This window comes from Saccopteryx bilineata, chromosome 4, assembly GCF_036850765.1.
Source record: "Saccopteryx bilineata isolate mSacBil1 chromosome 4, mSacBil1_pri_phased_curated, whole genome shotgun sequence".
In the NCBI taxonomy this organism is placed as follows: Eukaryota; Metazoa; Chordata; class Mammalia; order Chiroptera; family Emballonuridae; genus Saccopteryx; species Saccopteryx bilineata.
The window spans coordinates 135321049-135348532 of record NC_089493.1 but is presented as its reverse complement, the minus strand read 5'-3'; the positions used below and the strand labels follow the sequence as shown (position 1 = coordinate 135348532).

At 48.3% G+C, this 27484-nt stretch overlaps 1 protein-coding gene across 3 annotated transcripts; it reads left to right on the top strand.

Moving 5' to 3' along the window:
• Positions 1-26678, top strand: LOC136336590 (organic cation/carnitine transporter 2). Of its 3 annotated transcripts, none has more exons than XM_066278400.1 (10): positions 1-639; positions 8045-8148; positions 14547-14720; positions 15801-15863; positions 16969-17095; positions 19114-19214; positions 20803-21017; positions 22364-22546; positions 23543-23678; positions 24347-26678. In XM_066278400.1, exons 1-10 carry the CDS (start codon positions 247-249, stop codon positions 24432-24434), a joined length of 1584 nt encoding a protein of 527 aa, XP_066134497.1. In that variant the 5' UTR covers positions 1-246; the 3' UTR covers positions 24435-26678. The 3 variants fall into 3 exon arrangements, with proteins under 3 accessions (XP_066134497.1, XP_066134496.1, XP_066134498.1); XM_066278399.1 differs by having other exon boundaries at positions 2-639; positions 14547-14701; positions 15692-15863; positions 24347-26677; XM_066278401.1 differs by lacking the exons at positions 14547-14720; positions 15801-15863 and having other exon boundaries at positions 2-639.
• Positions 26679-27484: the final 806 nt, after the last annotated feature.

Below are 27484 nucleotides of genomic sequence, written 5' to 3'. Positions count from 1 at the left end.
CCTTGCCGCCAAGCCCAGAACCCTCTACGGCCTCGCACTCAATGTGAGGTCGGGGCTGCGCGGGGCTGTCACAGCGGCGGGAGCTCAGAGCCTGCACGGTCGGCGGCCGGCACCGGTCCGTCCCTCGCTCGGCCGCGCGGTGGACGTCCGGTGTGCACGCGCACACGCACACGCACTCCGCGCCCCACCTGAGCGCGCCGCCGCGTCCCACGACCCCGCGCCGCGCGCCACGGTCCAGAGGGTGGCATGCGGGACTACGACGAGGTGACCGCCTTCCTGGGCGAGTGGGGGCCCTTCCAGCGCCTCATCTTCTTTCTGCTCAGCGCCAGTATCATCCCCAACGGCTTCAACGGCCTATCGGCCGTGTTCCTGGCGGGGACCCCGGAGCACCGCTGCCGGGTGCCGGACACCGCGAACCTGAGCAGCGCCTGGCGCAACCACAGTGTCCCGCTGCGGCTGCAGGACGGCCGCGAGGTGCCTCACAGCTGCCGGCGCTACCGGCTCGCGGCGATCGCCAACTTCTCGGCGCTCGGGCTGGAGCCGGGGCGCGACGTAGACCTGGAGCAGGTGGAGCAGGAGGGCTGTCTGGATGGCTGGGAGTTCAGCCAGGACGTCTACCTGTCCACCATCGTGACCGAGGTGGGTACCAGTCCCGCGCCGGTGCCTAGGACCGGGGTGTGGGGGAGGATCTTCGCAGTCTTGGAACTCACGCACTCCGCCCCGCGCAAGGTGCGTGCTATTATTGTCACTCCCATTCCCCCAACACACTGCACACAGGTGATGGTCATCCATTCAACATACAGATGGCTCGAAACCAAAGATGCCCTCTTGCCGCAGGGTGTCAAGCTGGCCATCTATCCTGATGGTCATCTTGGAGAGGGAGCCATGAAGGCCCTGCGTTGTCAAAGACTTCCTCTTGTTGTCGGGTGTTGAGGAGCAGAACCAGGGCTTGGGCCAAGGGACTGTCATCATTTTTCTTACAGATGCTTCTTGGAACTTGTTCAGAGAGAAGGGAAATACTTCTTTACTAAACTTTAAAAGTTAAGGGAAGTGTGTGTTTAAAACTGATTTCTGCTCCTTTTTCCAGTTATTCCTTCCTTACCCACCCTCACCGCAAAATGACAGTCTGATCACGTCATATAAGGAATTATTTACTCTGCTCCTGATTAGTTATTAACCTGTTAGAGGATTCATGCATCTGAAGATGCATTCAGGGTGACTTGTTGACTTGAAATGTTACAGCTAAAGCACACAACCTTAGTTCATAGTCAGTAGGGAAAAGGCTTTCTCATTCCCCAGCCCCTTGGATTTTTGTTTTGGATGGCTTTGTCAATCCTATGGTGATCCCCTAGTCATTTAGAGCTGGATGTATGACATAATGTTAATGAATGAGTGTGGATGTGCTTTGCATCTTAATCAGACACTGGCATTAAGTCCCTGGAGTCTAAGCAGAACTAAGCAGGCAGGGCAGTGAAAGAGACCTGCTTGCTAGGCATTAGGGCATCCAGGTTCACTGAGTATCAGGACCAGGGATTTGCAGATTAGAGGAGGCTTCCTGGAATAGGATGCCTTTGGGTGAGTCTGGGATATTCAGCTCAGCAGATGCAAAGTCTGGAACAGCAAGAAACAACCTAGAAGTAGGGCAGAGTTAAGAGGGAGGGGGCTGAAGGGGAACCCCACTGGGAACTCACAGCTAGTGACATCATTCTGGTATCCTGAGGTGTTGACAAAAGAGTCACTGAATAAAGGTTGCTGGCTGTGCTTTGTGATCCAAGAGTACACAGAGAATCAGAACTTCCCCTCATCACAATTCCTCATTCCTAGCCTCACAAGAAGTCTGTCACCATCCAAGAAGCCCAAAAGAGTTGTGAAGGCAGAGACTGTCCCTCTTGCAGGCAGAGACCACAGAGGGAAGCTATACTCCATAACACAGGCGTCCCTACAAATTTTACTTCTAGTTGCCTGTGGAAGGAAGAATTCAGAAGAAGCTCATGGCATCTCTGGATTTTACCCTGACTCCTAGGATCCTTCACCTTACTCTAGTTATTTGCTCTTGCCTTGCTGCTGTCATCCTGCCCTCAGCTGACAGTGGTGGTGACACTGATGAGCTCCCCAAGGCTGACTGCCAGAAGGGTCCTTGAGCTGTGTTGCTGCCAATGTCAGCTTTTCCATTTTTATACTTAGCCTATTTATTTCACTGTCTTAGCAGTTTCATAAGAGCTGTGTGCCCTTTTACCTACTGACAGGTTGTCAGTCTTTGCTGGGAGGCCAGATTAATACCTTACTTAGCCCTTTGTTTGGGGATGCTGGAATGCCTGATTTGACATTCAGGGCTGCTCATTCCTTCAGGTGAACAGTCACTGTTAGAAGCTGTTACATGTTACATTCCGACTCCATTTTTTGAAGGCCTGTTTTCTTTCAATATAGACGGTGTGCTAATCACTACCGCTAGGCCTGCGCCTGCTGAGTGTCCCCAGGCCTGCCCTCTGTCACACATCACATGTAAAGGTGTTCTAAGAACACTGGTATTGAATTTCTAGTCATGTTTTTCAACAGAAGATGAAAACCTCAGATCTCCTGTTTGATTTTTGCCTTTGTTGAAATTAAAGTGTGTACATGTAAGTGCTGGAGTTGGTGGTGGATTGACATCTTTGCATCTCCTGCAGGTCCTGATGTGATGCTGGATACAGAGGGTGGGTAATCAGGAAAATTCTTGTTGAATGGTTTAATGAATAATTTAAGAAATCTTTTCAAAAGTTTGAAAACTAAAGAAGCGAGAACCATTTCATTCATAGAAGGGAAACTTGAAGGTGGTTGAAAAGCATTGACTGAAATATTTTAAAGGAAATGTAATCTCTCACCCCACGGACTGGGGCTTGCACCTGTGTGGATCGATAACAAAGCATTGGGACTGGCAGACAGAAGATAACACTGTTTATGAAATGAAAGAGGTTGTTCTCCCACATTTCAGGAACACGTGCTTCTCTGCTGGCCCCTTCTCTGGCCTCTCAGTCATCCCTGGTGTTGGGGAATCAGCACCCACCTTGCTATACTGCTCCTATCCCTGAGTGCTTCTTGAGTAAGGACTGCCCCCTCCTCTGGCAACCTGGGTGATTTCTCAGGCTTCCTGGGTCACCGGCTTTTTGGTGTCTCCGAAGCCCAACCTGCAGCCAGAAAAGTTCCTATAGAAACTTCCAGCTCTGGTACCCATGAGTTGGAGTCGCTTCAGCTAAGGTCTGGCAGTCCTCTTTGTCCCCTTACCCCCTGCCTGTCTCTGCTTCCCAGAAGCCCCCTGGCTTAGCCTTGGCAGGACTCATTCTCTGTTGTCCTAGAAAGCCTCTTTCTCTGAACTAGCTTTTCTATCAGCCCATATCATACATAGATAGTCTTGTAAGATAGGAGAGTCCCCACTGTCACCTGCTAGCCCACATCACCTGAAGAAAGGCCACATCAGCTGGGGAGGTGGGGCTGGGCTGACTCTGGGGTGGAGAATCAGGGCAGACGTGGAGCTTGTACCTCACTGCTATGTCCTTGCTGACTTGTCTAACTTAAGGGGAATGCAGACCCTTATCCCTGCCTTTGCACCTCATGGCCGGCCAGAGAAACCCCTTGCTGGGTCTCTGAGGCCCCATGCACACACAGTCATAGCAAGGCCCCTGTGCACATGCAGTTGTAACAAGGCCCCTGTGCACACACAGTCATAGCAAGGCACCTATGCACATGCTGTTGTTACAAGGCCCCTGTGCACACACAGTAGTAGCAAGGCCCCTGTGCACATGCAGTTGTTACAAGGCCCCTGTGCACACACAGTCGTAGCAAGGCCCCTGTGCACGTGCAGTCCTAGCAGACCCATCTGGCACCAAAACCAGATTTGGCTCCTCTCTAGCTAGCTGAGAGCCTCACACCCTGGGTCAAAGTTCAGCTGGTTGACACAGAGAAGGGGCTGAGGAATGGAAGAAAATCTGTTCTAGAGATCGAAGTTCAGGGTTCATCCCAAAGCCCAAGCCCGAAGCATCCTGTGTTGTTGAAGGTTCACAGCCCTTTTTTGTCCATCTCTTCACTCACTTATATACCAAACAGCTACTGAGCCTCACCTGTACAGGGCACTGCCAGACATTGTAGAGGATGTGGTAGCAGGTACTTCTTCTCCTTGCCCTGACAGCCTTTGGGGCAAGGACCTGCCCTGAATTGCAGCAGGAATACACGGCCTTCAGTAACAAGTGGTGCCTACCAGTTTACTTGTCTATTGAGGCGGTCAGGCTAGATACGTCTTACAGAAGAGTTTCTGCCTTATGGGCACTGATCTTATCTCTTTTCCCTTCCAGCCAAGTCACAGGTAAGAACATACAGTTCCAGGAAACATCATCTCTCTACTTACCATAACCAAGAAACAGCACCAACTGTGTACTACATACAAAAGACACACTGCTCTCTCTTAAAAACTTTAATAGGCGTGGCCAGTTGGCTCAATGGTAGAGTGTTAATTCAGCGTGTGTAAGTCCCAGGTTCAATTCCCAGTTGGGGCACATGGAAGATGCTACTGCCTGCTTCTTTCCACCTCCCCCTTCTCTCTCTCTCTCTCTCTCTCTCTCTCTCTCTTCTTTCTTCCAGTCCCACAGCCATGGCTTGCTGGATTCAAACACGTTGGTCCCAGGCGCTGAGGATGGCTCTGTGGAGCCTCTGCCTCAGGCACTAAAAATAGCTTGGTTGCAAGCTTGGGCCCCAGATGAGCAGAGCATCAGTCCCAGATGGGGGTCACAGGGTGGATTCTGGTCAGGGCGCATGCAGGAGTCTGTCTCTCTGTCTCTCCTCCTTTCACTTAAATAATTTTTTTTAAAAATTGTTTAACAACTATCATATATTGAGGTATAAATGACATCAAATAAACTGCACATAGCTAAAATGTACAATATGAAAAACTTTCATGGATATGAAAGGCACATTTCTTCGAAGGAAAAAGTCTAGAATCATGCCAGAATCATGTCCAGATTTTTTCAGGTTGAGTCCTCAGAATCCCCCTTTCACAGCTCACCGAACTAAGGGGTCATGATGCCTAGACTCATGACCTGAATCTTTTTTTTTTTTTGTAACAGAGACAGAGAGAGAGACAGCTAGAGGAGCAGACAGGAAGGGAGAGAGATGAGAAGCATCAGTTCTTTGTTGCGGCACCTTAGTTGTTCATTGATACTTTCTCATATGTGCCTTGATGGAGGCGGAGGGTCCAGCAGAGCAAATAACCCTTTGCTCGAGCCAGCAACCTTGGGCTCAAGCCAGGGACCTTGGGCTTCAAGCCAGTGACCATGGGGTCATGTCCATGATCCCACACTCAAGCTGGTGAGTCTGTACTCAAACCGGATGAGCCCGTGCTCAAACTGGCGACGTTGGGGTTTCGAACCTGGATCCTCTGCGTCCATTACGATGTTCTATCCGCTGCACCACCACCTGGTCAGGCATGACGTGAATCTTAAACCCACACATTAGTTCTAGCTTTGATACCTGTTATCCTCAGCCAGCCCAATCCATTCACTGTACCAGGTGGAGGCATTGATGAGCTGCTTTAGTCTGGAGCTAGGAACTCAATGCAGGAACCCTAGATTCCTTTGTAAATACAACAAACCCAGGGTACATAGCCTGCACTCTACAGGCTTCTCATCCCACCCCTCCTAAGGATAATTCAAGCTCAGTCCTAGAGCGCACTGCAATCTATTTGGTGATTGACAGGTAAGTGAACAGGTTGGCTAGGTGGAACCTAATCCGTGTGTGTTTATTTTTTGAGACCTTTCCCAACCCTATACACAGCCCCCCCTGTGGCTAGTAGGAAGTATTAACTCATGCTTGCTTTTGGACTATCCAAAGCCAGGCCCCGAGAATGGTCAAGAATTGTCAGTGGTGACCCTGGCTAGGCAGCCCAGTTGTTTGGAGCATCGTCCTGATACATCAAGGTTATGGGTTCGATCACCAGTCAGGGCACATAAAAGAATTAATCAATGAATGCATAAATAAATGGAACAACAAATTGATGTTTCTCTGTGTGTGTGTCTCTCCCCCTCTCCCTCCCTTCTTTTTCTAAAAAAATCAATAAATTTTAAAAATTAAAAAGAAAACAGAATTGTCTGTGGTGGATAGAGAGCCCAATTACTCCAGGGAGTTACACGCTTGCCCAGAGTAAGAACAGGTTGGACCAAGTGGCATCAGTGAAGCTGCTGGAGCTGGAGACGTAAGCTGGGGACCTGTCCCAAGATGAGCACTAGTTACCTTGGCTCCTCGCCAGCCCAGATTTCTCTGAAAGCTTATGCTGGGAGACCTGACAAGGGCTGGGGGGACTGTCCCCCCAGAACTCACTGCGGAAGCCCTTATATTTTTCTAGTCTAGCTTAGCTGTATTAGTGCCCAGTCTTCATGAGAAACTTGTTGAGAAATAGCTACTCAAATCTTTATTCATTTTTTTCATCTCCATTGCTACAAGAGTAATGTGTGCTAAGTTGGGAATACCTCCCTTTGCATTCAAAGCAGCAGTGGCCATGATCTGGCCCATGAAACTCTGCCTAACACTCTGCCTAATATCCAGAGACCAGCACCCATCACCAGGCCCTCAGCTCTGACTCCCCTGCTGCTCCTATCCTGACTCTAGCAGCCCTGTCTGCATGGAAGTGTCTGGGTGCCGGCCCCATTGAGGCTGCCGGGGAGGGAAGGCGGCCATAGCTGGAGCATTCAGGCCATAATGCTTTGAAATTCTGGCCTTCTGCTTGACTGGACTTCCACTGGATGTAGGAATTGGAGACACCCAATTCTTTCCCAGGGTGAGAATACCACCCTTTTCTTAGCCCATCTGAAAGCCCAGAGTGGAGAGTCAGCTGTGTGGCCAGGCTGTAGGATTGTCATTCAACCTGAGGGCTGCTCTCCCCACTGAGGTAAGGCGCCCAAAGGCTGTGTGCACACATACCCAGCAAGCACAGAAGGAGACTTGCTCCCCTCTGTCACTTGGCCTGGAAGAGGTGCTTTGTGCCTGAGAGCCACACACGTCCCCTGCTTCTCTGTTACTGCAGAGCTTGCAGACTCCATGGAGGGCTGGCCAGCAGCCTGGCGCCAGGCAAGCAGGGGTCTGACTTCCCTGGTGGGTGGCCTTCTTGGGTATTGCAGAACACCATCTCTGTGCTCTGGAAAACATTTTTCTGGGAACCACCAAGCTTCCTGTTTGGGCTTTCTTTCTCCTTTTGGCTCCTTATTAGGCTGGAGTGACCTCACCTCTGGGTGTTCAGCTGCTTCCCTAAGCCTGTAGACCTTTTTATAATAACCATACATGAAACTACACTTTGGGTGCTAGGAAACACAGGGTGCTGTGTAGCCTATTCCCTGCACCAATTTGTGTTTTACAAATGAAGAAATTAAGGCACAGTGAGGAGACCTTGTCTGAAGTTGGTTAACCAGTTAACAATAGAATAGAAGCTAAACCCAGTTTCTTGACTCCCAGCTCAGAGATTTGGCCACAGTGAGGCCACGTGTTAATGGAGTGTCAGGGATCCTAGCTCTAAACATCACTAGAAGGACCCAGAAGCCAGTGGCCCAGGGCAGGGGCTTGCGCAGAGCTGGGACAGATCCAGATGCCACATCTCAGGCCCTCTGGTCTCGGTTCCTTGCTGAATGCCTTGACCCTTAGAGCCCTGCTCCAGACCCATTCTTGTGCCGTCCTGCCAATGACCTGAATTCCACAGCCCAGGGCTCTGCCCAGATACTTCAGACTGCCGATGAGAGGCCTTGCCTTCTGGATGGGAGGATGGGCAGAGTACTTAGTTCCTGCCTCTCTTTTCCTCAAATTAAAAATGAAACACTGGGGGCTAAAAGCTATGAAAAAACAGGACAGGGAGGGAGCCCAGTCTCCCTGTGAGGGGAGCCCATTCCCTGCTTTGCTGCCCGGATCAGCTATTGCTGCCTAAACAAACCAGAGTGCAGGGATGCAGGATGTTCTGATTTCATATTCCAAGAAAGCTTAAATTTAAAACATTTTTAAAAGAAGTGAGTGATGCATCCCTTTGCTCTTCTTACAGTGGAACCTGGTGTGTGAAGATGACTGGAAGGCCCCGCTCACAGTCTCCTTGTTTTTCGTGGGAGTGCTGGTGGGCTCCTTCATCTCGGGGCAGCTCTCAGACAGGTAAGGTGGATGTCTGTCTCCTGCAGTTGCAGGGGACCCCAGCACTGCCCAGGGAGTATGTATGTGCCTGGCCCGTGACTTCAAATGGTAGTGTTCATTCAGCCCAGAGCCTAAGGGAAGCCCAGTTTGTAGTAAAGAGAGCTACAACCTTCTCCCTAACTCTTGCTGAACAAAACAACCTGAGCGGAGTGTATCCATGCTGAATCAACCGAATTTGACCAGGGAATATGCCATTATTCACTTCCATACCAGCCTGGCTGGCCCTCCCTAGGTGAGTGTAACTCTTCCATGTTCCCACACATGGGTGAGATGGACACCACATACACTGTGTTGTAGATTTTAAGATATATCACTTGTCTCTGTATTCCCAAAGCCACTGCTCTCTCTGCAAGGTTAGAGGAAATCTCAGTAGCCAGCAGTGGCGTGATAGGCAAAACTCGTGTCCACAGCACTGCTGCCCCTTCGCTAGGAGGCCTGTGACTATGGCATTCACTTCACAGCAAGCAAGAAGTGTGCTATTTTCACCCATAAGCAGGTTCTTTATGGAATTCCAAGGCTGTTAACTCACGGTCCATTCATGACTTAGGGAGTTCATATACTCTTGAAATTATTGGCAAAATTTTAGAGATTGTATGTGAGCATTTTTCTGAAGAGTGGTTGGAGTGTCTGTGGAGCTCTCAGAGGGTCTGTTATATTGTTACCTCCCTAGCCCAGAGCTTCAGGGTCTGTCGGAGAAACCCATGCAAGAAGAGTGCTTTCAGCAAGGTCCTTGGCCACCTGTGTCACCCAGTGTGCTGTCCCAGCTGGCTGGGGTCTCTAATAGAGAAGTTCAGGATGGGAATGTCACACTACATAAGAACAAAGCCACTCTATCCTGTAGCACACATTCAGGTGATGTTTTGGCATGTTTACATCTATGGATTATTGTTCTTACTTGAAAAGCCTTTCCTCATGAGAAATACACGCATTTCTCACTAGGGTTGCCTTTTCTAGAGTATCATCTAGTGATTAAAAAAAGGGACAAATTCCTATAGTCACCAGTGAGCATTAAAAGTAGGCCATGGGCCCTTGCCAGTTGGCTCAGTGGTAGAGCATTGCCCTGGCGTGCAGGAGTCCCAGGTTTGATTCCCGGCCAGGGCACACAGGAGAAGCGCCCATCTGCTTCTCCACCCCTCCCCCTCTCCTTCCTCTCTGTCTCTCTCTTCCCCTCCCGCAGCCAAGGCTCCATTGGAGCAAAGTTGGCCTGGGCGCTGAGGATGGCTCTATGGCCTCTGCCTCAGGTGCTAGAATGGCTCTAGATGCAACAAAGCAATGGCCCAGATGGGCGGAGCATCGCCCCCTGGTGGGCATGTTGGATGGATCCTGGTCAGGCGCATGTGGGAATCTGTCTGACTGCCTCCCTGTTTCCAACTTCAGAAAAATACAAAAAAAAAAAAAAAAGTAGGCCATGATCACCAATTGGTGATTCCACTCGCTCCTTTGGGGGAAAGGCTGTGCTCCCCCAGATCCTCAACCTAGCAGCAAGCCTCAGCTGATTACTGATTTTTTTTTTCTTTTTTTTTTTTTTCTTTCTTTTTCTGAAGCTGGAAATGGGGAGAGACAGTCAGACAGACTCCCGCAATCGCCCGACCGGGATCCACCCGGCACGCCCACCAGGGGCCACGCTCTGCCCACCAGGGGGTGATGCTCTGCCCCTCCTGGGCGTCGCTCTGCTGTGACCAGAGCCACTCCAGCGCCTGGGGCAGAGGCCAAGGAGCTATCCCCAGCGCCCGGGCCATCCTTGCTCCAATGGAGTCTTGGCTGCGGGAGGGGAAGAGAGAGACAGAGAGGAAGGAGGGGGTTGGGGGGTGGAGAAGCAAATGGGCGCTTCTCCTATGTGCCCTGGCTGGGAATCGAAGCCGGGTCCCCCGCACGCCAGGCCGACGCTCCACTGCTGAGCCAACCGGCCAGGGCCACTGATATTTATTTAACAAACACATGACACCTAATATGTGCCAGACCCTCTTATAAGCACTGTACAAATTAAATAATAATAACTTCATAATCCTATGAAGCAGGAAGTGTTAGTATTCTCATGTTACAGAAGGGGAGAATGAAACCCAGGGGAGGTAAATGACTTGCCCAGTGTCACACAGCCAGCAAGTGGCAGAGCTAGGGTTTGGGCCCAGAGAGGCGTGCTCCTCTGTTTTGTGCGTTTTTCTGGGCCAGCTGTGTCAAGGGTTAGGTAGGTCTTTGTGGGCTAGCCTAAGACCCTGATTAGCCTGTACCACCCTGATCATCTGAGGAAAATGTTTGGATTCCCAAGGAAACAAACAAAATTAACGGCTATGTTAAAGACTACATTAGTCTTCAGAAGTCCTTGACAGTGTTTTTTAAAACTTTAAAACTTTTTGTCAGCAGACTTCTTTTAAGTATGACCCGTGAGTCCAGTATATGACAGCCCCCGCTGCCAGCTCCAGTGCCACTCCTCAGGCTTGTCTGCACCCGATGGGGGGCACAGGGCTCTGTGGGAGTTTTTCTCGTTACCTCTAAGTAAGCCAGTTTAAAACTTAGTCAAACAGATTACCTAAGAGCAAGGGATTCATCACCTTAACTTGTTGCCTGGGATACCAGGAATAACTTTGTATATGGGACAGAGGGTTAGCCTTCAGTCTGACAGTGTGGATGAGGCTGAAATTCAAGAACTCTAAAATAGTCCTGGGTTGTCAAAACCTTTTATCTGACATTGAGTTACCTTGCTATGCATGAATTATGAGAGGAACACCTGGAAGTAGAATGTTATCTCCTGGTTTGTAGGCATGCATGTGTTTGGTGTTTTGTTGACTCACTTAAAAGTGAGTGTTTCTGGCTCTGACCCCAGACTGCCAAGGGACTGCTGCTATGTCAGGGATCCCTAGGTCATTCTCTTCCCCACCATTCCAGGCAGAGAAGGCAAGGGTAGAGGTTCTGGCTCTGCATACCATAAGGGACTGGCATGTAGGTGCTCTGTAACAAGAAACACTGGCGAGGGTAGAGGGGACAAAGTCTTCTAGGCTAGGGTTTCCCCACCTTGACACTATTGATATCTTGAGCCATAGAATTCTTTGTTGGGGTGGGGAGCTATCCTGGGCATTTTAGGATGTCTAAAACATCTCTGGCTTCTGCCTACTAGATGCCAGCAGACCCAACCTCCCCCCCAAAAAAATCCACAACAACAAAACAACACCGTTGCAGTACAGTAGAAGCACCAGTGTCTTTAACATGACTGCAAGGCCTCTGCAGCATGGCCCCTGCTCACCTCTGCAGTCTCCTGGTGAACAGCTGGCTCCAGCTACACTGGCCCCTTGTGTTTGTCATGCCCCTTCCAACCACAGTTGTATGTGCTTCTCTGTCTGAGGTATTCTTCACCCTAACCCCAGGCTCTTTCTTGACCCTGCAGGCTGACTCAGGGTCCCTGATTTACATTAACTGGTTCCATGTGCCATTCCTTCCAAGCAACCTTCCGAAGTTGCTGAATGGAAGGTGTACACATATGATTAATGTTGGTCTTCCCGCTGTCCTATGAATAGCATTGGAAGCTTGGTCCGAATCCCTACTCCTCATTGTCAACAAATACTTTCCTTTTGGGCCTCATCTCAGTGTCCCATCATCAGGGAGACCTTCCCTCAATTCCTGCATTCCCAGGCCAGCGTAGGTTCCTTTGTTGTGTCCTCATGGGCCTGGGAACTGCTCCTTCAGTGTGCTTGTCTTAGTGTGTCACCTGTGTAGTCAGTAATGTAGCTGTTTGATTAAAATGTGATTACCGTCTATGTTACCACCTTCAAGGGCAGAAACAGCATCCTTTTTTGTTCGGATATATCCCTACTGCCTAGTATATAATAGATGTTCAAATAAGCATTCATTGAATGAAAATGGGTGTCAGCCTGCCCTGGCCAGATTCAAGCTGAATCTGATGGGTTGAATGAACCCATCAGGGTGACTTAATCCTCCCCAGTTGGGCACTGTCTTTAAAACCAAACAAACCAGTCTGCATTCCCACCAGCAGTGCAGGAGGGTTCCCCTTTCTCCACATCCTCGCCAGCACCTATCGTGTATTGTTTTGTTAATGAGCACCATTCTGACTGGTGTGAGGTGATATCTCATTGTGGTTTTAATTTGCATTTCTCTAATGATTACTGATGTTGAACATTTTTTCATATGCCTATTGGCCATCTGTATGTCCTCTTTGGAGAAGTGTCTATTCGTTTCTTTTGCCCATGTTTTGATTGGATTGTCTGTCTTCCTGATGTTGAGTTTTACAAGTTCTTTATAAATTTTGGTTATTAACCCCTTATCAGACATATTGTTGAATATATTCTCCCATTGTGTGGTTTGTCTTTTTATTCTGTTCTTATTGTCCTTAGCTGTACAAAAGCTTTTTAGTTTGATATAGTCCCATTTGTTTATCCTGTCTTTTATTTCACTGGTGCAGCCACTGTGGAAAACAGTATGGAGATTCCTCAAAAAAATTTAAAAATGGAACTGCCTTTTGACCCAGCCGTCCCACTTTTAGGAATATATCCCAACAACACCATATCACTGACTCAAAAAAAGAAATGCTCCCCCATGTTTATTGCAGCATTGTTCACAATAGCAAAGATCTGGAAACAGCCCAAGTGTCCATCAGTGGACGAGTAGATTAAAAAGCTGTATTACATATACAATGTAGTACTATGGGGCCATGAAAAAGAAGGAAATACTACCTTTTGCAACAACATGGATGGAGCTGGAAACTATTATGTTGAGTGAAATAAGCCAGGCAGAAAGAGAAAAATATCATATGACCTCACTCATTTGAGGAATCCAAGGAACAATTTGAACTGAAGAACGGAATTGAGACAGAGGAGAGATCAAAGAGACCAGAGGAAAAGAGGACAGAGGGAAAGGGGATGATAGGATGGGATAAACCTGAAGGGAAGGGGGGAGGGCGATAATGGGAAGGGGGCAAGGGAGATGTTGAGGGGAATAGTGGGGAGGGGAGATACATTCAGGGTGACACAATCTATGTAAACACAATAAATTAAATTTAAAATAAATAAATAAATAAAACCAAACAAACCAGCCTGACCAGTGGTAGCAGAGTGGATTGAGTGTCAACCTGGGACACTGAAGTCCCAGGTGGAAACCCTGAGGTCACTGGCTTGAGTGCAGGCTCACCTGGCTTGCGTGTGGGATCATAGACATGATCCCATGGTCGTTGGCTTAACCAAAGATCACTGGCTTGAAGTCCAAGGCTGCTGGCTTGAGCAAGGCATCACTGGTTCACCTTGACCTCCCTGGTCAAGGCACGTATGAGAAGCAATCAATGAACAACTAAAGTAACACAACTATACGTTGATGCTTCTCATTTCTCTCCCTTCCTGTTTCTCTTTCTCTCTCTCTTGCTGAAAAAAAAAATTATTTTTTTAAATTTTAAAGTGAACACAGATACAGAAAACTACACAGAACATATATGTGGCTTGGTGAATTATTTCAGGGAAAGAACTTCATAACTTCTACCAAATTAAGAAATAGAACTTTGCTGGCCACCAAGGGGCCCTGTCCATGTGTCCTTCCCTCATTACTAACCACTAGCCTGACATTTGTAATAATCACTTCAATCTAGAGACTCTCCCTCCAAAGAACCCTGGGCTGTTCCACCTCTACAATTTCCCAGACTGGTTTGGCTGATTGCATAATATGGTGCAGTCAGTATATTCCTCTTTTCTATTTCTTGCAGATTGGCAGCTAGATCTAGAGACTTGATAAGATTCAGGTTCAGTCCTTTTAGAAAGACTATAGGAGTCTCACAATGTTTAGTTGTCTTTTTTTATGATGTGAATAGTCGTTAAAACATAATGCCCATATCTGTTCATTTGATTGGGGGTTGTAAAATAGTGATGTTCTAATTTGATCACTTGTTTTTCATTTAATAGTTGGAATACTTTTATAAAATGCTTCCCTCCATCTATGATTGGTTACTATTCAAAGAGTTTACATAGGAAAGTCAAGACAAATGTTTCTTTCCCTTTATTTACCAGTTTTCATTTGTACTGAATTTTTTTTCCATCACCCTGCAAAGTAAACGACTTCTTTTTTTAAATGCATTAAGAATGTATGGATTTAAGCATAATAAATGTGTTGCAATCCTTTGCAATCATTATCATAATTGTGGCACTGCCTTTTGGGCCACTCTGGTGCCCAGGCTGCATATTAGTCCTGAGGTGGGGAGTGCAAGGTAGATAGCAGCATAGGGGCCGGCAGTCTGGCACTGTCTGTGCACCAGGTTCTCTGGCAGCATGGTCCATGACCCCTCCCTGAATGGTCCTGGGGAAAGCCCCTCTTGGTGGAGCTCATCCGCCTTCTCCCAGCTGGTTCTGCCACTCCCCTTTCCTTCCCAGGTTTGGTCGGAAGAACGTGCTATTTGTGACCATGGGCATGCAGACAGGCTTCAGCTTCCTGCAGATCTTCTCCAAGAACTTCGAGATGTTTGCTCTGCTGTTTGTCCTTGTAGGCATGGGCCAGATCTCCAACTATGTTGCAGCATTTGTCCTGGGTATGACCATCAAGTTGGAGTTGAGTACTTGAACCGTGTTTCCCCATCATCTTACCACCACTTTCTAGAGACAGCTGTGATGCCCCTCAAGGGGAAGTGGTCTCTAGCATCACTGACGAGAGCTTCTTGGAGGACCCAGAGAAACTGAGCCTACCAGTTACCCAGCCCTGGGTCCCCAGAAGCACAGTAGCCTAACTGCTGCATTCTAGTTCTTTCCTGGCCTCCAAGATGTGGCACCTTGGTCTTGTTAGTACTCGAAGGCCATTTTACTAGCGTTCACCCAAGATCCTCCATCAAAGAAAAAGGGGCCTGTCACTGCCCAGGGCTGAGCTGGCCAAGGAGAAAGGAAGGTATGACATGAGGAACAAGAGCCAAGGAAGTAAACTGCCTCTTCTGCAAAGCATTGTGGCCAGTGAGATCGACTGGCAAGAAGGAATTAAGAGTAGTGGGCTTTAGTCGTGTGACCTCTGGGTTTTCATTCAGAGTTCACCATGCAGAGCTTTGCCTGTTCTCACTGAAAAGTGACCGGCCTTACTATTTGGAGCAGTCTAATTCTAGCTACTGGTCTTGGGTTCCTTGGGTATTATTGTTGAAAGGATTATTTTCTTCTCTTCACATTTAACAGAATACTTTTTCCTTAAAGGATTAAAGTCAGTGTGCATAGCCTTAGTAATGATTTCTCCTTTAATCAGTTTTTATTCATGTGGGAATTAAATTTTGAGCCCTAATGTGGCATCTTTACATATGGCTTCAGGAAGTGGTAAAATTTTCATGAGAGATGTGTCAGTGAGGGGCCTGAAGGGCCACAATGAGGCACTCCCGGCGGATGGTCGGACTGGGCTGGGTTCAGAATTCCATGCCGCACGAGGGCTTAGAAAACTTAGAGGTTATTCTGGCTGCTTTTTTGTCTTTATGTTGACAATTATACGAGAGAAAATTAATAAAGAAGTAAATAAAATCCTAACGTGACTCCTCCCTTGTTTTGAACAGGAACAGAAATTCTTGGCAAGTCAGTGCGTATTATATTCTCTACGTTAGGAGTGTGCATATTTTATGCAGTTGGCTACATGCTGCTGCCACTGTTTGCTTACTTCATCAGAGACTGGCGGATGCTGCTGCTGGCGCTGACGGTGCCGGGGCTGCTGTGCGCAGCGCTCTGGTGGTGAGTGTGGCCCTGTGCCCAAGGGTGACCACCAACAGGGTATCTTCTGCCTGGTCTTCACTAGGGGGCAGCAGTAACCCACAAATCCCTATTTGAGCTCCCAGAGACGGGAAGCATACATTATTTATAAGTTGTTTCAGAATGTTTTCTCCCCACTCAAAAGACAAAACAAAATCTCTGGACATCAGGAGCTTTGTCCTCAGCCCTGTGCTGGGTTGATTTGAATTAGGGAGAGGAAGAAGCAGTTTCTGCGATTGGATGGGGTCCTCCATGACCTCCAGGAAGTTACCAGACTGCAGAACAAGGCCGCATGGGTCCCGCTTCTGGCTGTGTTACCGCCAAGGCCTCATGACACGGGCACTGGGAGGAGAGGAAGGGCAATGGAAGCGGGAGTTTCCAGGTGGCTCCACAGAGGCAGCCAGCTCCGATGCAGGAGTTGGGCCGGCCAGAGAAGACCAGTCCTTACCAAGGGAGGGGGCACAGCAGAGGGCCTGAGGCGGCATCGCCCCTTGCAGGTGGGGTGGTAAGAGCACTGCCCCACATGGCACAGCAAACATTCAGAGCATAGTGGGAGAGGATGCAGAGCACAGCATGGGTCCTGGTCACCACCACAGGACAGTGGCCACCTGGTGAGGTAGAAAAGAGCCACATAATCTCAAAGCACCAGGTGCCTTGATAAGTACAGGTAGAGAGTCTGACAAGTCAATTGGATGAATCTGGTGGGGATGAGGGAAAACTAGAGGCTAGTGTGGAAACTTCTGTAGATGCCAGAGATGAGCAGGGAGTACAAGTGGGCAAGGACCTGGGCTGGGCTGAGCCCGCTGCAGAAGCTAGGCTTCAGGAGTCCATCCTGCCAGGTCTCCTCAGTGTCCAGCAGGTGGCACCACCGCTCCTCAGAAATGGAGGTGGCTCCCATCCTGGTGAGCAGTCCCATCCAAATTTTGTGCACTCCAGTATATTCAAAAGCACACACTTCAGAGCATTACTGGGTGTGGTACGGCCCACCTCTCTGCTCTGGCTCTGAGATCCTATTTCCCACCTCCACTCACGCCACAGCTGGTCTGCTGGCAGGACTGCCTCAGTGAGATTGCTTCTTGTCCTTCAGGTTCATCCCCGAGTCCCCCCGATGGCTCCTCTCTCAGGGACGATTTAAAGAGGCAGAGGTGATCATCCACAGGGCTGCTGAAATCAATGGGATTGTCGTGCCCTCAACCATTTTTGAACCAAGTGAGGTAAGCACTGCATGGGAGTTGTTGGGAGGGTCTTGGTGACCATGATTTGAGGGCAGCACTACAAAGGCTAGAAGCCCTCCATTTGTACAGGAGCCCAGTTCTCTCCCCCTGAGCCCCAGCTGTCCCCGGCAGGCCCTGTTACATTTCAGAAGCTGAGGAAAAGGTGCCAATTGCCTGAATCTCTTCATCTTTTCTGTGGATTTTAGGTTTTTCCACTTTATACACTTCTAGGCAATCATATAGTTTTGCCATTACTTGTTTTTTTATTTTTATATACTGTTTTTTAAGTAAGAAGAGAGGAGATTGTAAGACAGACTCTCGCATGTGTCTTGACCAGGATCCACCCAGCAATTCTCATCTGCGGCCAGTGCTCAATCAGCTGAGCTATTTTTAACACCTGAGGCTGACATGCTGGGACCAACCAAGCCATCCTCAGTGCCCAGGGCCAGCACTTGAACCAGTCAAGCCACTGGCTGCAAGAGGGGATGAGGGAGGGGGAAAGAAGCAAATGGTCGCTTCTCCTGTGTGTCCTGACCAGGAATTGAACCCAAGATGTCCATATGCCAAGCTGATGCTCTATCTGCTGAGCCAACCGGCCAGGGCCATTACTTTTAATAATAAGCATTTTTTATGAGTAATGGGCCTTTCATGAATTTGACATTTTGGGAAATTGCTATTAGGTAGTTTCTCATTGTAAAAAAATGCAGTACATAAAGTCTGAAGCAAACACAGATTTGCAGTTAGAAGTGTTCTGTCTCCTTCCACCACCAGTGGATAGTGGTTGCATGATCTTGCAGCGAGGTCCTTTTTCATATCAGACCCTTTGCCCCATCCCAGCCCTCCTTGCAAACCCTATTCTCACGCCATGAGCGACCTCCAAGCTCCTCCTTGTTCTGGGCATTGCTTCTCCTATTCTCTCCAACTCTCCACCCTCTGCAGCAGGAAGCTCTCTTCAGTCTTGTGACAGTGAGAGGTCAGACAATGTCATTGCTGGCTGCTGCAGTCTGAAATGTGTGTCTGATCTGACAGGAAGAAAGGGGACTGGCTGTGAGAATAGTCACCGGCAGTCATGTGTGTGGAAGGCATGTTAGAGACACTTGGGACTCAAGATGCAGGCGTGGGGCTTGGGAAAGAGAGACCACTGACACGCAGCAGAGAAGCGGCCAGCCTGGCCTGGCTCACAGCTAAGTGGTAGCCTTGCAGCCACTCCCTCCCAGTGGAGTGGAAAGGGCTCTGGTGCAGAGGTCGGGCAAGAGTAGGTGGCAGAGAGAGTTTTTCAGTGAGGGGTCAGTCTGGGTAAACCCTAAGTCCCACTGGCACCCTTGAGGAAATGAGGCTATTTCAGGGGATCCATTAAGTCCAAAGTTGACCTTTTGTTGAACTGCTAACTCGGGAAAAACAAGCCCCAAAGCTGGGTTTGCTTAAGAAAGAAACATCAGTGTGTTTAGACGTGTGGTTTATTAATGTCCTTGGCTGTGCCAAATTTCAGAGGAAGTTACTCTGGGTGAAGCTAAGGTCAATTTTCCTGTTTTTCTATCTGAAATGTTTTTTTGTTTTTGGAAGTAGACCAGTAACTACATGGTATGAAGACTCAAAACATTCATTCTTTTAAAATAGCAGATCAATAAACTGCACAGCCAGTTTCTCTCTCTGAGCGAGGGCAGTGGTCCAGCCTTGAGAAGAAACGCGTAGAGGCCTCCCAGGAAGGTGGCCACTAATGGGGCAGCGCCCCGAGGGAGCAGTCAGCTTGGGCCTCCAGCCTGGCTGCGGCCTCTGAGGGACTGGTCACCTATTTTCCTCCTCATTCTTGATCACTAATTTGTTACTGACAGGGTCGGGGAAGTCTTCCATTGCCCAAGGTACAGTCACTATACTCACTCTTCTTTTCAAGAAAGAAATAAATCACTTTCCAACTCAGAGACCAGAAAGCTAAGATGCCAGGGTTTGGGGGCTGATATTGGATCTCTGAGTCTCTGAATTTCTTTCCCTCCTATACTCTTGTCATTTCATGTCTACAGCTCCAAGACCTGAGTTCCAAGAAGCAGCAGTCCCACAGCATTCTGGATCTCCTCCGAACCCGGAATATCCGAATGGTCACCATCATGTCCATAATTTTGTGGTGCGTAAGTGAGACTGCCTAAGGCTTCCATGCAGAGCCTTCAGCAGTGGCTACCATTCCTCTTGTTGGCAGATGTGTCCCAGACCAAAACTGAAAGCCCACATCATCATAAAGTGAAAGGGATATGTCCTGCCATCAGAGAAATGGACATGTCACAATTCTTGATGGAATCTCAGAAAAGGAAAATAAAAACTGCGGTGAAGGCTTTTTGGGAAAATATGGGACCTTTGGGGATTCCTCTAGGCCCTGTGGCAAATCCTTGCTCACTCTGGGTCCTAGTTGGGTTGTACCTGTCCCCTGTGCCTTAGGCGTGATAGAGGAAGCCAGGTGAAGCCTTCAGGAAGACTCTAAGTGAAGAGACCTTGTTCTTTCAGTTACAGAGGATGCTAAGTACTTTCTGGAAATGTATGTGGAAGCAGGATCTCTCCTGTAATGTTTGGACACTGTCCCGGAAGCAGGGCCACAGCCTGGATGTCCTTGTCAGGTTCTTTCTCACAGGCATTTCGTCAAGTGGATTAGGAGGGGAGCTGAGTTGCCCAGAGAGGGAACACATCTGAGTGCCGGACGAGCATTTGCTCAGTGGCCAGGCCCTTGGGATTAGAGGCCACTACCTGATCCTTCTGGTGAGGAAGGTGGACTTTACCTCAGAGTCTTACTACTAGAGTCAACTAGTCTTTGGGAAGCCAGCCATTTTGTTCCCTAGAGATTACAATGAGTCACCCATATCCAAAGAATAGCCCAGGATCCCCCAGGGCAATGCCCTGCCCAGTAGCTGGTCTCAGACAGTCTGTACCACAGACTTGACAGCTCTGGGGTTCACCCCGCACTCCTGCAGCCCTGGGTTTCCCAGGCTTCTGTACGTGCCCTGTTCCTGGATTGGACTAGCTGTGCTTCCAACCTGCAGAGGAGTCCAGTCTAGCCCATAAAGTCCAGTCTGCCAGAGAGAATACCTACTAGGGTCAGGGACTAGGCCAGGGACACCAGGGAGCATATAGATGAGGGATGATGAGGCCCCACCATTGGGAGCGCCCTCTCCTCTCGACGAGCATGGTGGTGTTGGGGTCAGCTGCCTCTGACCAGCCTCTTCCTGGCTGGTTGCCACAGAGGGTCTGCTTGGGCTCTTTCTCCAAATGCTGATTGTTCCTTATTTGGTCTTATCCCTCCAATCTTATCCCACCCCACTTGCAGTCTGCTTCTTGACTCATTCCCCAGCTCCTCTGTAGTTGCTGCCTTTGGGAAGGTCCAGAGAGTTGGGAAGTGGGCTTTGTGAGAGCTTCAGTCTCAAATTTCTAAAGCCAGTAGGCAGGTTCGAGTTGGAGTGTTGTTTTTTTTCCCCAACAAAATAAATCTGTCTGAATTGTATAAGTCCTTTTGCTCTTTGGGACGCTCTGAAAATGCTCTGCCCCAAGTTTACACTGGGTTGGGGGAGTTACCTTCTGTTCTAAGAAATAAGACTTAGTTCCATATGCTGTCCTCCTGTAGGGATCATTTTGAACTTCCTGCAATAATTGTATTTGAAAAGTTGTCCCGGTTGGGAGGCACCCCGGTGGATGTGGCCCTTTAAGCTTTCTCCTGCACTCGGTTTCAGGATGACCATCTCAGTGGGCTATTTCGGGCTCTCCCTTGACACTCCAAATTTGCATGGCGACGTCTATTTGAACTGCTTCCTATCAGCAGTGGTTGAAGTCCCGGCATACGTGCTGGCCTGGCTGCTGCTGCAATACCTGCCCCGACGCTATTCCATGGCCACCGCCCTCTTTCTGGGTGGCAGCGTTCTCCTCTTCGTTCAGCTGGTGCCCTCAGGTAGGGATCATGTGCATCTGGGGTCAGGGTCTTCTTTGAGTCACTCAGTCTCTACAATTGGGAGCTGTCTCCCCCAATTAATAAGGCAGATAAAAGCATGCCATCACAGCTCACCTGCATAGCCTCATTCTTGGCCCAAAAATCAAGAGCTAGTGTCTCCTGAGACCAGACACTTGTCATGGCCTGGCTTGGGGGGAGTGAACAGAGCAGCCAGGTGGGGCTGGTCGTTAGTTTTTTCTCTACCTAGGATAGTCTCTGCATACTTGTTTTTCTCTAAAAAATCAGGGGAGGGAAAGATAGCCTCCCCATTACTTTTAAGCTGGTCTTGAGGCATTTATTTATTCAGCAAGTAGCTAGGGAGTTCCTGTTGGGCACTGAGGTTTTGGGGCCAGAGGTGCTGGAGTAAAGGGTCAAGCAGAACCCCAGGCCCTTCTGCAGCTTGCACTCTAGTTGAGAAGACTGGCAACAAACAAGGCTTAATAGAGTACAGGCTATTGTCACCTTTACAATAATGAGAAAGGGCTTTGGAGAGCCAGTTTCTGTAGAGTAGTCATAGACAGTGTCCCTAGAGATGGGAGAGACAGCCATTTTCGACAATTCATAGAACAGTTGATGGACTCACTATGGTACCTAGAGTTAGTTGTCAGTGTACCCATGGATTTGGGGGCTTGTGGGATCGTTTGTGGGTCCCTGGGGCTGGTGACACAGGCACAGCCCCCACTGTGGCATGGCGGGAGCCCAGAAATGTGTGCAGGTTCATGTCTGAGCTCAGGGCAACCACAATCCCTCACAGCATCTCTTCGTCAGCACAATGGGCAGGACAGGTTGGAGGGCCATTCTGGGGATCTGCGGGTCTGTGACTTGTTGAGGTCTGAATAGAACAAAAGCCTGAAATGGGTTAGAACCAAGCTTCCCAGTCCTCACGAGCCCTTAGTTCCAGACGCAACTGACCCCTTGACAGATGTGTGTTTGATGACTTCTGGCTAGAAGCAGGTTTGTGGGGCTGTTGAGGGGCTCACTCTGGTGGTTGTCAGGATGAGGGGAAGAGCATGTCCTCACACAGCTATAGGTCCCAACCTCCTCAGAAGTAACAATTTGGAGGGATGTCTTGGCTGTAACCCCTTATCCAATAATAGGAAGTTACAGAAACTGCCCCCCGCAAAAGGGAGAAAATATGTTTTGGGCAAAAAAAAAAAAAATGAGATTCTCAATAGCAATGTACCTTGGGTTGGTTCCTCCTTTTATACTGCTCACAAAAATTAGGGGATATTTCAAAATTAATATGAAGCAATAGAATATCCCCTAATTTTTGTGATCAGTATACTTTGTTCCCTTTACTTTTCCAGACCTGTATTATTTGTCGACTGTCCTGGTGATGGTGGGCAAGTTTGGAGTCACTGCTGCCTTCTCCATGGTCTATGTGTACACAGCTGAGCTGTACCCCACCGTGGTCAGAAACATGGGCGTGGGAGTGAGCTCCACGGCATCCCGCCTGGGCAGCATCCTGTCTCCCTACTTCGTTTACCTTGGTAAGTCCCATGGGCCGAGGGCACGCAGGAGCGATGGGGCAGAAGCACTGGTGAGCTTTAATACGAGTTGGAGGCGGCTTGGTAACAGGAAAACAGCACACACAGCAAATGGGATCCATCTAAGACTGGATCTGTGCCTGGAGAAGGTTCTGTCCAGGGGCGTGTGCTGTGGGGAGGCACCCACTTGTAAATGGAAAACAGCCTATAGATTATCTAGAAATTGGCAAGAAAAGTAAGAAGTACTGTTCCTGGTTTAGCTACCTCATTGGAGAACAGAGTTCCCCTATCCTAGAAACTATAGAGTGGCCTCGGGAGCCAGTGTGCTCAATTGGGGAAATCTTTTCTTGGAATCAGAATTTAAAGGAACAGAAAGAAGGAAAGATGTCCGTTTAAAAGTTCTGATGAACTGAGAATTTTTGTGACTTGGAGCATGTGACACACTGGTTTAATTCTGTGTGAAGAGCCATCTGCTGTAGCTGAGCACTGTTTCTCTTTCTCAGAGTTATTTTCTCCTGACAGCTGCTGTGCCCTGCACGTCCCTCGCTGGCACATCTCAGGGAAGGGGTGCACCCACCTTGAGAGTACCTGGAATGCTTGGTGAACACACTCCATAGATCTGACAAGCAGAAACACCTTTTTGCTTGGCCTGTAGGCAAATCGAATGGGTTGTAACACATCTGGAGGGGTGAGGGAGCTATTCTTGTCCCCGGACAGGTATCTTGAATTCTGTGGAAACCCAGCATTGGGAAACAGGAATAGTAATCATTATAGCTCCCTTCCCCTCCCCTGCACCATGAGGCACTGCTGGAATTCTGGGCATGTTGGCGCCACTGGGATCTGAGACCTGTCTACATGCCAGACTCCCATCTGGCAGCTCAGACTGTGGCACATGCTGAGGCTGAGAGAGTGGATGATCCCTTTTAGAGAGCACACGGGATAGAGGGAAACAGTGTCTAACTGTACCCCCGGCTTGGGGCTCTGTCTGCTTTGCCCTAGGTGCCTATGACCGCTTCCTGCCTTACATTCTAATGGGCAGTCTGACCATCCTGACAGCCATCCTCACCTTATTCCTCCCAGAGAGCTTCGGTACCCCCCTCCCAGACACCATTGAACAGATGCTAAGGGTCAAAGGGTAAGGAGGCCTTCTTCACCATGTTGATGCACTGGGTCTGGGCCTGGCAGAGAGTTCCCCTCAAACTCTCACGAACGCCATGGACTAGTTTAGCCATCAGAGGGTTAGAAATGGTGAGGATATTATGTTCTTTCCTCTCTGATCTGCCACAGACCACCATGTCATCATGTCCATCTCCATGGCAACAGGAACTCTGGGATGGTACAGAGAATAGGAGAAACCATTCAGAATCTGCTATATGGTTTTCCCCTTGAGTGAGCTATCCTCAGTTCTAGGTTTTGTTTATTTGGTTTGAGACTAGTGGATATCTTTTTATTTTATTTTATTTTATTTTATTTTATTTTATTTTATTTATTTTTTTAGAGACAGAGACACAGAAAGGGAGAGAAGGGGAGAAGAGAGATGAGAAGCATCAACTCAGAGTTGCTTCACTTTCATTGTTCATTGCTTGCTTCTCATACGTGCCTTGACCAGGAGGCTCAAGCCAAGCCAATGACTCCTTGCTCAAGCTAGTGAGCCCATGCTCAAGCCGGCAACCTCAGGGTTTCAAACCTGGCCCCTCAGCATCCCAGGTCAATGCTCTATCCACTGCATCAGTACCAGTCAGGCAGAGACTAGTGGACATCTTAAGAGTTGTTACTAACATTTGTTTTTCTTGTTTTTAATAGAATAAAATACAGGCAAACACCAAGCCACACGAGGATATTAAAAGATAGTGAAGACAGCCCCACAGTCCTCAAGAGCACAGCCTTCTAACAACCTCCTGGGAGTGAGAAAGTGAAAAGGAAAGATTGCGTCTCATCAGAAATGGTTTGTGTAAACACCAGGCCCTTCAGTGACAAAGGTCTTTTCTGATCACTCTGCTGACCCTTTGTCTGACTTGCTCGCAGATGGGCACCTGGACTCAAGAGACTGTGTGTGGTCCTAGAACGCCCCCTCTCTCCAGTGACACTGTGGCTGCCGACAGTCAACTTTGGAGAAGTCATAATACAGTGATGGGTGGGACACTTCCTAAGAAATTAACTAGAACCAGTGGGATTTGGAAGAATATGAGAGGCATCTGTTAAATTTACATATTTAATTTCAGACTTCTGAAAAGGCCCCCTGATAAAACTGGCAGTCTAAATCTCAACCCTCAAATCTTTTTTCCCTTTCCTTCTAATGGTGCACTTTAGAGGAAAAGAAATCATTTCACAGGGAGTTTGGTTTCTCACACTTTCTCAGTTTCAAAGGTTATTAACTGAAATTGTTGCTTCCCCAGCACAGGAGAGCCCAGGTCTGGGGAACCTGCAGGTGATTAACATGAAGGGGACCGAGCAGGTACCAAACACAGGCCAGTGCATTGACTGTGAGCTCTTGGACCACTCAGTGTGACTACTAAGTAGACTTGTTTACATCTGATCACAGCACTGGGCTTGTCCAGGCTCATAACAAATGCATCATTGAACCTATTATTCTTGTTTTCATACCATGTGAATCAAACCTCTTAGCTACTGTGGTTTCAAAGTATGGTTTGAAGGAAGTGTATCAGTGAAAAAGAGACCAGCAAATTTGTGTCTTTCAAACTATAATGTGGGTTTTGTTTGTATGTGTGTTATTTGTTTTTTATTTGTTATTTCTTTTTCTCCTTAAGTTATTTGCCCTTCAGAATAGACTTAGGAAAGACTGGTTCCTTAGCCTCTTCATTTGTGTCTTTTTTTTTCCAACCCAGAGTCACTGGCAGTGGTCTGCAGTTGTCACTTGTGCAAAGCTTTGCCAACTGTAGCCACTAGCACTTCTCTGAGTGTCCAAAATGACATCATTGTGTGGATTCCTTTTGTGATACCTAATTCTGGAAGAAAATTACAAAGAAGAAAGTTCGATCACTTTCACAGTCTTTCAGGGTAGCTCACTTCAGTCATGTGACATGGGGAAATCCTTTGTGTTCAGTGTTACTGTCTTTTGTAATTGTTAACATGGTACTCCAATAGCATAGGCTTCAGCTGGTTAAAAAACCACATTTGGGGGAAAGCTACTCAAGTGCCTTGGGAAATTAAGATGTTTTAATAAATAAAATGATTTTTTTAATAATAGCACCTGCCCACAACCTTTCTTTCCACAATTTGGTGAGTCATACCACACCATCACTTGACTTTTCTCAATTTCACATTGAGCTAATTCTAGCAGAGGTTTGTGATTAGTCTCTAAGGCAAAGATTTCATCTCTGTGTGCTAGAAGCCTTCACATAAATGTCCTAACCTGTGTTCCCCTGAAAGCAGAGACTGAGACCACACTTCTGCATTGGTGTTTGGGGACAGCATCCCAGGGAGCAGGAGTAAAGGAGAAGGGGAGGAAGCAGGGAAGGAGCAAGAACCAACACAGGGATGTATTATCAGGTTGACCAGCACCAAGGGCTCCATCCAGCCAAAACGTCTGAGGAACCTTATGAAATATATCTCAAAAGTACCTGCACATAGGTAAAAAGGGGGAAGCATTTATGTACGGCCTACGGCCTCCATCCCTCATGCATCAAAGGTACCCCATAGGTGTCAGCTCCCACATTTCCAGGTTGTACATGCATAAGTCCCAACAGGTCCTGTCCCCTAGAAAGCAGTAGGTAATCCATGGCAGGCCTGAGGTGATGCCCCATCAGACTGCACTACAGTGGTCAGAGCTGCTACGAACTGGTCACTGCAACAACAGCGGGTGGGGCTGAGAGGACAAGGGTGAGACATGGTGTGCGTGTATGTATATAATTTGTCACAGGGCAGTTTGAGCTAGGATATGTGGATAGATCGCAGTAAAAAGCTCCAGTGTTGGATAGATAACTCAAAAGACGTGATAATGTGTTATGTAACAAAACAAAAGCAGCATCAAACTCAGGTGGGAAGGAAGGAAGCTCGTCGCCTCTAACATTGTTGGTTTCTCCACTCTCAGACCTGACCCTGTGCTGGGTTCCTGATCACTAACCATGCAGTGGCTCAGAATATGGATTACAGTCCTGCTCTTCTTTCTCCTGTTGATGAATAAAGAGTCTCTGAGTTTTCCTTCTTATTCTCAATGTCACTGACCCCAGTTATTTGTGGCCTTTGGGAGCAAAAAATCATAATTACCTCAGTGCTTTGAGATCTTATAGTGGCTTAAGTCACTACTCCCCATGATGAATCAAGTGTCTGGAAATCCAGGCCTCTGTCCACCACCTGGACTCATGTGTGGCTTGTTTCCATCAGGGCCATGACTTGGGGATGACTGACCAAGTTATCCTGACCAGGGAGCACCCTCAGGAAGAGAAGTATGCATAACCTATAGTCACAGGAATGGCTGATAAGCAATGAGGTGCTCAGTTAATACCTGTAAGAATTGGAAGCCAGGATACCCATAGAAATAAGAAGGGTAAAGCAAAGGAGGTGGAGAAACAATTCAGATTTAAAATACAATTAACAGGCTTTGGCTGGCTGGCTGGCTCAGTGGATAAAGGGCTGGCCCAGCAAATGGACGTCCAGGTTCGATTCCCAGTCAGGGCACACGTGAGAAGTGGCCCTTCTTCACCCCTCCCTTTCCCTCTTCTCTCTTCCCTTCTTGTAGCCAGTGGCTCGGTTGGTCCGAGCATCAGCCTCAGGTGCAGAGGATAGCTCTGTTGATATGAGCATCGGCCTGAGATGAGGGTTGCCAGGTAGATCCTGGTTGGGAAGCATGCAGGAGTCTGTCTCACTATCACTCCTTCTCTCACTTAAAAACAGGAAAGGAAAGGAAAGATAAAAGAATTTAAATACAATTAACAGGCCCTGGCCGGTTGGCTCAGCGGTAGAGCGTCGGCCTAGCGTGCA

What these genes read in the sequence shown, in the direction of transcription:
- LOC136336590 (XM_066278399.1), top strand. Translation starts at nt 247, where the DNA reads ATGCGGGACTACGACGAGGTGACCGCCTTCCTGGGCGAGTGGGGGCCC. An exon ending in TGTTGCAGCATTTGTCCTGG is followed by an intron (nt 14,702 to 15,691) that starts GTATGACCATCA and finishes TGTTTTGAACAG; the next exon opens with GAACAGAAATTCTTGGCAAG. An exon ending in CTGTGCGCAGCGCTCTGGTG is followed by an intron (nt 15,864 to 16,968) that starts GTGAGTGTGGCC and finishes CTTGTCCTTCAG; the next exon opens with GTTCATCCCCGAGTCCCCCC.